This window comes from Frankliniella occidentalis, unplaced genomic scaffold (assembly GCF_000697945.3).
Source record: "Frankliniella occidentalis isolate FOCC.00 unplaced genomic scaffold, Focc_3.1 Scaffold174, whole genome shotgun sequence".
Lineage (NCBI taxonomy): Eukaryota > Metazoa > Arthropoda > Insecta > Thysanoptera > Thripidae > Frankliniella > Frankliniella occidentalis.
Window position 1 is genome coordinate 296,730 of NW_026267300.1, and position 13,525 is coordinate 310,254.

At 56.4% G+C, this 13,525-nt stretch overlaps 4 protein-coding genes across 4 annotated transcripts in view; 1 reads left to right on the forward strand and 3 right to left on the reverse strand.

The window, feature by feature from the left end:
• The window catches only part of LOC113201857 (uncharacterized), a 13,601-nt gene extending 12,240 nt beyond the window's left edge, over positions 1-1,361 (reverse strand). The window contains exon 1 of the mRNA XM_026415814.2: positions 1,176-1,361. The gene's annotated coding sequence lies outside the window, so the exon portion shown is untranslated. The remainder of the gene's footprint in view (positions 1-1,175) is intronic.
• A 249-nt stretch (positions 1,362-1,610) lies between these two features.
• Positions 1,611-3,529, reverse strand: LOC113201856 (uncharacterized). Its single transcript, XM_026415813.2, has 3 exons — positions 3,396-3,529; positions 3,156-3,282; positions 1,611-3,061 (listed from the first exon to the last, which is right to left on the reverse strand). The coding sequence occupies exons 2-3, from the start codon at positions 3,237-3,239 to the stop codon at positions 1,685-1,687; spliced, it is 1,461 nt and encodes a 486-aa protein (XP_026271598.1). The 5' UTR covers positions 3,240-3,282; positions 3,396-3,529; the 3' UTR covers positions 1,611-1,684.
• A 1,052-nt stretch (positions 3,530-4,581) lies between these two features.
• On the forward strand, positions 4,582-8,677 carry LOC113201843 (uncharacterized). The gene is made up of 2 exons (XM_026415794.2): positions 4,582-5,307; positions 6,399-8,677. Exon 2 carries the CDS (start codon positions 6,402-6,404, stop codon positions 7,932-7,934), a length of 1,533 nt encoding a protein of 510 aa, XP_026271579.1. The 5' UTR covers positions 4,582-5,307; positions 6,399-6,401; the 3' UTR covers positions 7,935-8,677.
• A 31-nt stretch (positions 8,678-8,708) lies between these two features.
• LOC113201865 (uncharacterized) lies at positions 8,709-11,148 on the reverse strand. The gene is made up of 3 exons (XM_026415823.2): positions 10,921-11,148; positions 10,672-10,777; positions 8,709-10,593 (listed from the first exon to the last, which is right to left on the reverse strand). The coding sequence occupies exons 2-3, from the start codon at positions 10,750-10,752 to the stop codon at positions 9,106-9,108; spliced, it is 1,569 nt and encodes a 522-aa protein (XP_026271608.2). The 5' UTR covers positions 10,753-10,777; positions 10,921-11,148; the 3' UTR covers positions 8,709-9,105.
• Between the last annotated feature and the right edge of the window lie 2,377 nt (positions 11,149-13,525).

Consider the following 13,525-nt stretch of genomic DNA (forward strand, 5'->3'; position numbering starts at 1 on the left):
GGGGGGGGGCGCAACTTCCACCAATCGGTGTACAGATTCCAATCCAGTCATTTTCCAGTCACCATCCAGTCAGTCCCAGTCATCCAATCTCAATCACCCTATCGTCGACCCATTGGAAATTGTTGTCAAAACTTGAAAGACAGAGGAGTACTAATTGGTACTCATTGTACTCTTGATGTAATTTCACCAAGAAAGAGTACATCTTATAGCGATTCGGACAGGACCATCAAATCAAAAACAACAAAATTTCATAACCAAACTGGAAAAACAAGGGGTTCTAAGAATATTATAAGGGAGCTATGCATTAGGGTTACTGCCTTTTAACGGCCTATAAAACATTAGCATCTTTTTGATGAACTGTCACACAACCAACCATTCTGGTAAAGTTGATATGCAGAAGAAGGCAGGGAACGAGAAAACGAAAGTCATCATGTTAAAGCATCTATTTCTGTTTTCTTCTTGCCTGCATTCTCCCGCATTTCAGCTTACAGGGAATCCTTCATTGTACCTTTGTTCATCCAGTGAGAAGCGTACTAACAATAAACAGAAAAAAATGTGAGAATCGTAGCTCTGGGTTGGTTATGAATCAGTAGAAGAAATTTTATTCCTTTCCTAAAATTACTACAGGATGGAGTGAAATTATATAAAATTATATCTGCACCAAGCACTGAATGCACCACTGCTTTTCTCCGACTACAGATGTATGCTGCCACTTCCACTTCCCGCCTCATATTTATCATATATGTAGTAGGTCTTTTATAGATCATCAGTCCGATAAGTTTATTTAGTAGAAGTTTTGAAAAAGGTCTTGCTGCAGAATGTATCTCTAGTGCCTTCACCATTTTCAAAAGAAAATAATTTTTGGACGCCAATTATTACATGACTCAAGCCAAAGCTACTTGACAGAATGTTTGTTGACTAACGGAGGATGAAGAAGAGACCCTAATTTGACGTCAAAATGAGCTCATTCTGGCTACCTAGCCACAGTAAATTTTGACAAACGTGTTCTACCAGGGTAGAAGGTAAATGTTCCTGGTTCGTCGAGCCTCTTTTACCACCTTCTGTGGAGGCAGGAAGCACACGACCGGTACGATTTCAACCTGGCGCTCCTATTTTTTCTCTACGTATCCAAAATACACTGTAAGGAAATTACACATTTCTGGAATATTGCCTACCTCAGTGTACGAAGATTAAATGCTCTGCGACTAGCGACTACTGCTATTTTAAGCGAGTCCAGTAAGCCTGGGCCACGAAGCGCAGTGCGTCTAGGAGGTTGTCGTCGTTCGTCCTTCTCAGCTGACGACTGACGAGAGCAGACGAGAAGTCTCCACCGACTACTACCACTACCGACACGGCCAGTCTCAAGGCGGCGCGCAGCGCCGGCAGCGGCACCAAAAGCGAAGGGGGCTCGATCTCGTGGTGACTTTACGCAGCCACAGGCGTCCAAAGTCAACGATCTGGCAACCCTGCGCCTGCGTTGACTGTCTCGGTCGCGGGATTCCGACAGCCTGAGCCCACCTTAGCGGCAGGGCAAAGTTTGGAAAGAAACTCACAAGTTTGTGATGTGATTTATGTATTAAATATCTGGTAAAATGTTTACATAACACTCATACGGTAATTTATTATTTATTTAGAGAGAAAAGAAAAATCTGAGTACAAAAACAATTAATTTAGAACACAGGTTTTATTCACCATCAAGATGACTGTCACCAACGACTTTTCCTACCCGGGCCAAGAGTTTTGTACATTCTGACGGCATCGATGTCCCACAACCCAACAAGCACACGTCGCAGGGTTCGTCGCCGGAGCAGTACTTGGGCTTGGTGTCGCCCTGGAAGCCGCACACGACCAGCCGCAGCCGTCGGTTGGCCGCCATGAGCCTCTTGACGGGGGCAGTGTGCAGCCAGGCGTGGTGGCACGGCAGCGGCTTGTCTCCCTTGTCGCCCTTCTGCCAGGCGGACACCTGCACTTTGAGGCACCGCAGCGCGAGCAGCGCTATGAGCGGCTCCAACAGCTTCTGCAGCCACGAGAACGAACCGTCCTTACACAGGTCCAGGGCCAGCGTCTTGACTTGGGACCGCTCGCAAGAGGCAAGGGCCTCGACCAGGGCCAGGCCGGCGTCGGCCGCAAAGATCCGGAGGGCGACGTTGTGGAGCTGATCGGCGCGCCGCAGGAACGCCGCGGCCGCCGGGACCGCGGGCTTCAGGCCTGACGCGCGAGGCCCCAAGAACTTGAGGTCGGAGGCTGACGTGACCACAAGGCAGACTTCACGAAGCGACGCACTCTCTGCCAGTGCCTCTAACCCGGGCAGCAGGGCGCACTGCAGGCGAGCGAGGTTGGGCGCTGCGGCCAGCAGCGTCGCGGTCAACGTCGAGCTGGAGGGCAGGCCGGCGCCGGCGAGGCCAACCTCCTCCAGGGTGGCGGCGTGCCCGGCCAGGACAAAGTTGACGAAGGGCTCCGACTTCTTGCTGACCTCGCACTGGAACTCGGTCAGGGTCGAACAGGGCACGACGCTGTTGCGGAAGAGGCTGGCGTCGGCGGGGACGCTGGGGGGGAACATGTTGATCACGAGCGTCTTCAGGCCGCAGGTCGCGGCCGTCCAAAACACCAGCCAGGGAATCTGACCGGGCGCGCTGAGCATCGGCTGCCAGGGGATGTCGTTGAGAATCGGCTCCATTGGACAGAAGACCAGCTCGGCTTTTTTCAGTCGACCGAGCGCCTCCTGGTTGCGGAGGACAAGCGCGGCCTGCAGGGAGGGGTCGGACCACACCTCCAGGGTCATGTTCGCCACCGCGCACCTGGTCGTGGCGAATAGCAGGTTGTCCAACGGGAAGTCGACGCACACCTCCCTCAGGCACGGCGCCAGGCGCAGCACAGGGGTTTCCTGACCAGCGTCCTCGAGCCCGGCCTTCGCGGCGACCAGTTGGCGATGTCGCCACACGTCCGGGTGCAGCGCCAGGGCACCGAGCTTCTTGCACACGAGGCGGCAGGCGAAGAGGTCCTCCACGTCCACGTACTGCAGCACCGCCAGTAGAACATCGTCCGGCATGTCCTCCATGACCTAGAGGGGCAAAAATCAAAATCGGGGTGTTTCAGTCAGCATTGCAGGAAACAACAATGTGGCTAAGTGCCAACAATGTGAGTCGTGGGCTTACCGGCGACTCGAACCACTCCGAAACAGGCGTCGGCTCTTCGCTGCACACCGTCACCTCTACGACATCGTCCGGGATCAGCTCCATGCTCTGCAAGGGCTGGGAAGACACTCTGCCAGCAACTGGAAACCTAAAGGGATGCGTACTTTAGACTGACTTTTGCGCCGGTCTCACAGTTTGCCCTTGCTTAAGTTGCAGAACAGAAACGCAGCGGGGCCACGTATATAGTCCAATGAGCTATACCTGAACTTTATTGCCGTCGCGAAGAGCTGGTTTGTCAGACGCACGTCGCACCTGGCTTTTCTCCACTGGCAATGGCGTGACGACTGGCGACTGAGACTGAGTGCCGCTGCGACAACGAGTGCGGAGTGCGGCGGCGGCGGCGTGCGGCAGCGGCCGAGCAGTGGTCGGTGCCCCGCCGTACCTCCCCCCCTCTCCCCTTCCCCTTACCTCTACCCCAGCAGAGACGACCTAGGTCACCTAGGTCCTCTCTGATCCACCGTATATATTTCCCAAACGGTGCGGCGCAGGGCTAGGCGAGGCGGTGAACGCCCCCCCACCCCCTCACCAACCTTCCTACCCTCTGCCAGGCTTATTGCTTATGGTGTGAGAGAGACGCAAATAACTGCGTCTGATACTCTCTCGCGGATACACCTTCGCTACCCCTTGCTTTGTCCCCCTCCCCCCCCCTCGGCCCTAACCAGTGCCTGTCTGAGCCTGTTCACCCATTGTTGGTTAGCCAGCCAGCGCCGGGCCTAGAGACCCGCAACGAGTGAGCTACGCGAGCAAGGCGCTAGAGCCGCGCGCTGCGAGCTATTTTGCTCGTGGACCGCGCGATTTCCTTGCTCGGCTCTGCTCGGCTCGCGCGAGCTATTTAGCTCGTGGCTTGTGAGCGCGGTGGCGCTGCAGGCGCAGGCGACGGCGAGCAGGGGAACCTGCATGCTGTAGCAATGGGCCGGGCCTGCGAGCAAATTTGCTCGCACGAGCAGCGCGAGCAGCGCCAGGGGGGCCTCCGAAAAGCTAGGCTGTCTCCGCCAAGGAGGCGCGCGGCCCTACGAGCAAAATAGCTCGCAGCGCGCGGCTCCAGCGCGTTGCTCGCGTAGCTCACTCGTTGCGGGTCTCTAGCCGGGCCCGGGCGCAGCGCAGTCCCCAGTGAGAAATCAGTGGTCGAATCGACCTCGAATCGACGTCGATTAGGCAGGTCGAAAAATTGTCGATTCCAAATGTCGAATCGACGGGATTTTGTCCCACAAATCGACGTTTTTTCGACATCGACAATTTCGATACTTTATCGAAAGGGGACTAAAGAGACGAATTTCAACAGTTGAGCTAAGTCCAGTACCGACTGTTGGTGTCCGAAGACACCCGCGTCGCCATCACGTTCAAAAATTACTGCAAGAGTTGATGTCCGTGATGGACACCTCCCGCGCTCGAACGAACAAGTCTCCAGACTATACTTGTTTTGGCGTTGCGGGTCACCAGCGAGAGCTAACTGTACAGTCAGGGGAAGACCCTGTCTCGAATCGACGTCGAATCGACATCGACCTTGTACAATACGAAATTTCATGCAATTTAGTACCAGGAACCGTTCTGTAACACTTTCAGACACATTGGCAGAGTTGAGCCGTGTCATAGGGCACTTCTCGAGTAACATCGAAATTTCGTCGACAACTTCGTTTCAGGACCAACGATAACTTCTCGAGCAGTCGACGTCGATTCGAGGTCGATTCGAACACTCATTTCTCACTGGGGTCAGTCAGTCGTCTGATTCAGAAGATCGCTCAAGAGAGGCTTTCCTATACCTCCCGTATAGCTCCGTCCTTGTTGCACTCATGGGGCAGGTATAGGAAAGCCCCTCTTGAACGATCTTCTGAATCAGACGGCAGGAGTCAGTGAGTGAGGAGAGAGCTGGGGTGTGGTGGGGCGAGCCGTGGACGTGCCGTGCCGTGGAGCAGCAGAGGGAGCAGAGCAGAGCCAGTAAGCCAGTTGGAAGCCAGTCGTTAGACGGCACACTCGCATCGTTCTGCGTCGTCTCTGTCCGTGGCTGTGTCGTGCGATTTGGACCCGCTCGACTCCGGTCGGTCTCTTCGTACTTTGCGGAGCTAGTCCGCCACCATCGTCTCGAGACCCCTCCACAAAACTACGCGAGATTAAGGTAGGTCTGTGTGTCCAGCTTAAGCGCTCATCTTCCTTCAGTGCGGGCCGGCGGGTGTTTTCCCACATGGAAATGCGAAGCGTTCCTTCTTTCTTTGCACTGATAACCCTAGTCTCGACTTTATATTTCCTGTGCTTGTGAAATAAGCGGTGTTCGATCGACTGGGTGACATAACCTAACCTGCGCGGCCCCGGGCCGACGAGTGGTTGTGCTTTGCTCTGGGCCCCACTTGGGCGGTTTCGTTTGTACCTTCGACGCAGCCAGTGAAGTATGCGAGAGTGAGAAAGTGAGGGAGTGAGCTAGTGAGTGAGAGACATCATTTTGTGACGAGTTAGTTATTGGTTAAGGTGCGTCTCGTCAAGCCAAGTTAGGGCTGGCTCTTGCCCTTGCCATACACATGCGCACTTGATGTGTGTAAAAAAAAGTGTGCTGTGCACTAAAATCCTCTGAACATTGTTATTCTTAGCTTACTGAGTTCTGTGAACATGCTTAGTTTATATTACGCATTTTTAATACGCCAGTATAAACAAATTTCTTTACCCTAGTGTTTTGACAATGCCGTAAACGGAGCATGTTTACCTAACTCAGTAATCTATGAAAAAAAAATGTTCGTAAGATTTTAGTGTGTAGAGTTTGCAATAGGTCGGCTTGCTTAACCCGACTGTCCTCCCATCTAAAGTCCGGTGGAAGTGAGAGAGACCAGAGAGACAGAAGATAGTCGGCGATGCTCGCCGGGGTACTGGCCGACCGATTGCAAATTGCTAAGTTGCAAGCCCGCATCTAGCAACGCCCGAACGTTCACATTGAAATTCAACCCCCCCTGTGTTCTCCAACCTGATAAACAAACCGCACTATCCGCGTTGATTGGCCGCAAACTGTGCTACTCCACTTCTTTCGGCCGTGCGCGCGCGTGCGTGCGCGTAGGTGTGTGTGTTGGGGGGGGGGGGTGGGGGGGGGGGGTTGGGGTGATGAGTCTGCATTCCACCATGATTCCACCTTAACTGAAGGGAGTGGGATGAAGCTCAGGGGGCGTCCCTCCAGCTGTGTGTGCTCTTCCAACTAACCGCCCCTCCCCGACCGTGCTGTTGCAGGTCATGGAGCTGCTACCGGACACCCCGCTGATCAGGATGATGCAGCACCTCAGCGTCGACGACCTGCTTGCCTGCCGCCTCGTCAGCAAGAGGATCGGGGCCGCGGCTCTGCACCCGGACGCGTGGTTGCACCAGCGGCTGGGCCGCAGCAAGATCCCCGGCGACGCCAACAAGTGCGTGTGCCCGGTGCTGCGCTTCGCCCCGCACCTCGACGAGCTGGGCGAGTTCCTGACGCCGAGGCCGGCGCCGTGTCGCCTGGCGGACTTCCCCGTCCGGTGCGCCGTAGCAGAGCTGGCCGTGTCCGTCTGCGAGGACGCCGACGCCGCGGCCGACACCCTCGAGCTCGTCCGCCGGCAGGCTGCCCTGGGCCGCCTCAGGAGCCTAACCGTGCGTCTCTATGGCTTGGCTCCCGGAGGCGCCGCGGTGGAGACAGTGGTGTCGACGCCCGGGTTGGAACACCTCGACGTCGGGGTCCACTACACGACAGGGGGTCGGATCGTCGAGCTCCCGGCCATGGCCGCCCCCGCACTGCACACCGTGCGGCACTTCGAGTGCAACCTGAGCACCAAGACCGAGGCCTTCGTGAACTCCATCCTGGCCGAGCACGCCACCACGCTCGAGAGGGTCAACCTCTCTGACGACCACCGCGACCTACTGTCGCTGACCTCCACCGCGCCGCTGCTGGCGGCCATGACGCACCTGCGCGAGCTGGAGTGCGCAGCTCTCCCCGGGCTGCGGGTCCTGGCTTCCTGCGAGTCGCTCCGAGTCCTGCGCCTCACCTTCTGCATCGACATCAGACACAAGGGTGTCGCCGAGGACGCCGTGGAGCTCCTGCGAGACGCCGTCCAGCTGCGCGAGGTGACCCTGAGCTTCAAGCCCGACGTCGGCTACCACAGCAGCAGCGGAACCTGCGTTGGCGAGTTCTGCTTGGCCGCCATCCCGGCGCTGGCCTCGTCCCGCGAGTCCCGCGTGGAGAAGCTGGTCGTCCACAACTCAGTGCGATCCATGTTCAGCAACGTTGACCCGCGGATGGCGCGTAGCTTCCTGCGAGGCCTGCCGCAGCGGAGGCCGCGCTCGGCCCTGCTCCAGCCGCTGACCATGGCGCTGCCCTCGCTGCTGGCCCTGCGCCACCTGAGCACGGACGAGGACCCCGACCTGCTGCTCGCGGCCGTCAGCCCAGCCTCGGCCCCCGCCCTGCGGAGCGTCGGCGTGATCCTCCTGGACGAGGTCTGCGCCCACGCCTGGCTCCACGGCGACACGGTGCAGACCGTCCTGGACGCCAACCCCTCGCTCCACATAGAGTTGAGCGCCCGCACTCTCTGCTGCAGCGAGCCCCTCCGCCCCTCCTGCGAGAGGGCGTGCGCGCTAGGCTGCCACCAAGTGCTTGCTGAGCTTGTTGAAGGCGACGCGCAGCTCGTCGAGGATGAGCGGCGGCTTGATTGGCACCTTGGTCTTTTCTCTCATGGCCCGGGCGAATGTTCACATGTCCACAAGACTGAGGGCCAGCGGCAGCGTCTGTGGATCCATATTCCTTGATAAGATTTTGTGCTTACCCAAGTTTTCTCAGAATTATTTTCCTCCAGTTTTGATTTAAGAATATGCTTCTGCTCATGTTTTCCTCATGTCAGACATTCATTGAACAGCATCTTGTATTTTTAACTAAATGAAGTACATATGTATTTTTAATAATTATTTTTTGGTTTTGATTTGAAAATGTGCCTATGTTTAGGTTCACTTAATGTCATTTATTTTACTCCACTTTTTTAATGGCTCAATGATGGTTACACCTGAATTATTAATATGTCCCAATTTTGATTTAAGGTTCATGTCGAATTTAACTTAAGTTTAGTCATGCATTTCACCTTGTGTGTATGGCTTAATGACAGTTACATCTGTATTATTAATAGTTATTTTCCATTTTTGACTACCTCAGAATATGTTCATGTCACAGTTAACTTAATTTTTGTCATGTATTTCAACTTGTGTGCGTGGCTTAACGACAATTACACCTGTAATATTAATTATTATTTTCCAGTTTTGATTTAAGAATGAGTTCATGTCGTAGTTAACTTTATTTTGGTAATTTATTTCAACTTGTGTTATATGCTACTAACGCGGCTACTAATATTAGACGTGAATTATTAATAATTATTCTCCAGTTTAGATTTATGATCGTGTTCATGCTCAAGTTTACCCAATGTCATTCATTCATTGACTGTCACCTTGTTTCTTTATTTTCTGAGTACTCACTTGTCAATAAATATTCGTAAATATACTTCTCCAAATTGTATTTCATTATTTTGTTGACCTTTGTGCTTATTTTCAACAGAATATCAGTTCAGTTATGAAACCACATTAATTTGAATCCTAGCTCAGTCAATTTAAAATTAACCAATTTTTGTTTTATTTGATACTGGTTAGGGTTAATTAATCTGGCTCTTAAAAGTAAGTCAACTGCCGGTTGCACAGAGGTGATTCGACAGTCACCCGACCCCAACATTCGACCGATAGTCTCATGTTACTGGGGATTACAAATAATGAAACCTGGCATAGCACACGCCCAGCAGAAAGCGAATTCCCTTACTTTGGAAGAAATGCGCGTCGTGATGAGAAACGAGGCACAAAATGATTCACCACATAATCAGATCATGAATTTATTAGACCTTTCTTTCGAACAAGAGAGGACACATCAATCAGACAGCATCATTTAACCAGAAGCATGACGTACTTGAACCCACCGCCACCACTTGCCGGTGACGTGGTCGCGAGGGACGTGGTCGCGAGGCGAGGAGCACGCGCCCGGCTCGTACGAGAAGAGCCCCACTTTCTCCTCGCTTGTGGCCCAGCTCACTCCCCCGCTCGGCTTCCAGGTCAACCGCTTCAGCTCAGTGTGGCAGTCCTCTGCGCACGCCTGGCAGTTCCGGTCACTGCAGGCCCCGGGGTTGTGCAGCAGGATGTGCAGCGATGGGTTATCAGTGAGGGCGGTCTTGACCGCGTCCAAGTGCACCCAGGCGTGGACGCACCTCCTGGGGCAGTTCAGCTCCTCCCAGGATAGCTCGAGCCGTCGCAGGGCCGGGGTCGCGTACGGGGTGATGCTCTGCACCACCACCAGCTCGCCGTCCATGGGCCCTTGCAGGACGGACAGCTCCCTCAGGGCGGGCAGGGCGGGCAGCGCCCTGGCCAGAGGCTCCAGCGGCGGCAGCTTCCCGGACACGGTCAAGCTCTCCACGTGGGACTGCGAGGCCAAGGCCGCCAGGATCCGCTTGCTGCCGTCCCTGAGGCTGTGCATATTCTCAAGAAACAACAGGGAGACTTGTCGCAGCTGTTTGGCGCGACGGAGCAGCGCCACGGCCGCCTCTGGGGAGTCCAAGTGGAACGCGACGAGGCTCAAGTCCGTGAGCGTCTCGACCGCCGCCACGGCCTCCAGCCCCGGGAGCACCAAGCACCGCAAACGCCGGAGTCTCGGCATGCCGGCCAACAGGCTCGCCGTCGCCGTGCCCAAGGTCCGCTTGTCGTACGCGACCCAATACTGAAAGGGGCGGCCAGGGCAGAGAGCGACATCCTCCAGGGTGGCGGCGTGCCCGGCCAGCACGGTGTTCACGAACGACTCCGCCTCCCGGGTCAGCAGACAATGGAACTTCTTCAAGGACGGGTAGGCGGGCGCGAGCTCCAAGCGGTCAACTGCAAAAGGTATCTCCGTGTCAAACACGAGCGACTCGAGCCCAGTTGCAGCAGCCAGCGTGCGCAGGAGCGCGTCGGAACCACGCCCAAGCGTCACCAGCTCCTCGCAGACTCTCTCGGTGAAGCACAGACGAACGCTCCTGAGCCGCCCGAGGAGCAGCTGGTTGCGAACCACCTGGGCGAACACCTCGGTGTTTGAGTCCGGCTGCAGCGACCTCAGAGTCAGCGAGAGACTTCTCGCGGCACATCTGGTCGTGATGAATCTCAGAGACGACTGACCACAACTCGAGAGCCGCATGGAATGCACGCACGGCGCCAACCTCAGCACGACGCAAGTGTCGACACGGGGCCCATCCTCAAAGACATAGTCGTCAATTGACTGCCTACACCACGAGTCCGGGTGCATGGCCAGTGCGCCGAGCCTCTTGCTCACCAGACGGCAGGCGAGCAGGTCCACCAGCTGCAGGTGCTGCATCACCATCACAAGCACGTCATCCGGCAGCTGCTCCACGGCCTGCGACGGCAACATGGAGGCACAGCGTCAGACAGTGTGGCAGTGATGGGGCTCAAAGCCAAACGCGTCGGGGCTTACCGATGCTCTGGAACACTCGTCGTCACTGCTCGCCTGCACCTGCTCTGCCTGCTCCAGCACTCGGTCCGGCGACGGCTCCATGTTCCTCGAGGACTGGATAAAGTAGCTGCAGGAAACATAAACAAAAATACATGCACTTGAGCCCTGTGACACCCATCGCCCATCAGCCGCCCAGTCTATCGCTGCTCGCTGCTGCTCGCACAAACTAAAAGAAGGACGCCCGTATTCAAGGTACAACCTAGGACCCACCTGAACTCTCAAGTCGTAGCGCAGTTGTGTCGATCCGACCTGCGACCTGTCCGCTCTGAGGTTGGTGTCCGACTGGGGGCTCTCCTGCTCGACGCTGCGGCTGCGCTGCAGCTGCTCTCGCCACCGGCCCAAGGCTCCAGACCTCCCCGGGCATCCTCCACCACCACCACCACCACCCGGTGCGGGCGGGATTAACGCGTCGACGGCGTGCTTGTGGTGTTCCCAGGTGTGTCGGGGCCGGGGTTCCCTCAAGGAGGGGTTCCCTCAAGGAAAATAGCGATGCGCTCACACTAAAAAAAACCTGAGCGTAGTGGAGGTGCCAAACATGAGTGACGGTGAGGGATGGGAGGGAGGGGGTGGGGTGGGGGCTCTTAAACCCCCTGTAGAGACAGTCTTGATGACTTTCTAAAAAACTGTAGGCGAATACAGTGTGCGTACAGTCTTTATGATTTTTTTAATTTGTACGGCCCGATGGTGAATTATTTTACAGTTTTACCAGACGACTAGTTTTCGATGTAGTAACTGAAGCAAGCTATGGATGAGCTGCGACTGGACTGACGTCTGCGCTCTGTCGGTGCGGCTTTCGGTTTTGGGTGCTCACTCCACGTCAGGCTGCTGGCTGTCTGACCTTTGACCTGTTGACCACGGGCACGGTAGTGGCCGGTGGTGGCCTACCCCGGCTTCCCCGCGAGTGCCTCATACCTGCGCCTTGGCTGCTGGTCCCGGGTCTCGAGTCCTTGTCTAAGGTGTGACCGTGTCAGGGCTACGACCACGATGTAGAAAACCTATCCACATCGTGGCTACGACACAACAGTGTCGTGGGTTTGCATACCCTGGGGCCCATAGCCCATGGCGCCTTTCGGACCGAGCCACCGAGCGAAGGCAACCTAGCATACTGTTGTGTCGTGGCCCTGACGCATGGTATAGTTGATAATATTCCAGGTGGGCGATGAACCCCGCGCACGTCAGTAGTGCCCGGCAGTGCCGCGCAGTACCGCATTTCCGCCGTTCGGGTGGGTTGCCTGCTCGCTCGACCCCCAAGATCAAAACTTGATGAAACAAGTCAATATATGCTTTGACTTTAGAATAAGACTTTTCCCTTATTCGAAAGATAACATCAGTTGAGAAGATCGTAGTTCAAGTGGCACGCGTTGCAACATGAGTGCCGACGAGTAAAGGTAGAGTCTCTCTGTCTCGCTTCTGCTGCCGAAGGGACTGATTGAAATACGATTGTTATTGTCGCGCTGGAGGCCCTGCCTGCAGGCCGGCTCCAAGGCCGGACGTGACCCACGTTTACTCTATTAGGGGGTGGACAGCAGCAGCAGCAGCAGCAGCAGCAGTGGCGGTGGCGTCAGGCCTGCACGTCGGAAGTCGTCTTCAACAACAAAAGTCACACGACGATAAATCAGCCGGCGAACTTCCCCCTTTTCGTTATTATTATTTTCTGCGCTTTTGTGTCACAGGCGTGGCGTGGCGTGGCGTGGCGGGGCGCGGAGGGGCGGGGCGGGATGGGCAGCGACAACAAACATCCTCAAAGGGGCTCGCGCAGACTAGTCCAGCCGTACCAGGGCCGCGTCAACTAAACAGAGATTCACCCCGGGTCAGCGCGCGCCGACGGGGCGAGTCATGGATCTCTCGTGGGGGCGAGAAGCCCGCGTCTTGGACCCAGTGGCGGGGCGCGTCCTGGAAGAGTCTGGAAGAGCCTGGAGTCGCCGGCCCTGCTCCAGACCTCCAGACATACCTGGGCTGAAGTCACATACGACGGCTGGGAACGTTGATCTCCAGCCTGTCATAGGAGCGGCCCGTCCCCTAAGCCCACCCGGCCCACCCCCCGCCATGCCCCACCCCACCCCAGCCGCTCCCTTACCACCCGCTCACACCGCCGTCGCCCGGTTTCTTTTCTCCGAGTGGGGGAGGCGGCGGGGCGGGGCGGGCGGAGCGGCCCCACAGCGTCGCTCAACCGTAAAATGATTGGGTGAAATGAGGAAGAGAAGCCGACCCTGATTGAGAAACGTAAAAGACGAGTATACTCGGCGGCAGGGCGCGACGGGGCAGGGAGGGGGGGGGGAGGTCTTTAGAGCGCACTTGCTGTGCGCGGTCGCGTACTTCTAGTCGGGGGTTGACGGTCGAGGGTCGTGGTGGGGTTTGGTGGTGAGGGTCTTGGTATACACGCGAATGCGAAATCGATAAGAGGAGTGAACTGGGAAGAGAGAGGGGATGGGGGAGGGCTTGATTAGAAGGAGCCCGACGAGAACGTCCCCTTCTTGGCGCGCAGAGGGACCCCGCTGACCCGCACGGTTGTTGTCGCTGGCGCTGGGTCCAGTCGTCGTCGCCAGCCCCAGTGTCCACAGCAGCAGCGGCGGGCTCCACCTTAGGACCCCCCCGCCCTCCCCCTCAACGTGACAAATGGACAGGCCCTGGCGCAGCAGCAGCAGCAGCAGCAGCAGCAGCAGCGGCAGCGTCTGCAGCCCGCGCCGCCAGACCCAGACCGGGGCCCGGCCGGCCCACCCCCAACAGCACCGTCTTACAGACTCGATCTTTTCCCACTCCGTGTCCAGCTCGCCGGCTGATACGGCGCACCAGGCCATCAATCTCTCTCCCCCCC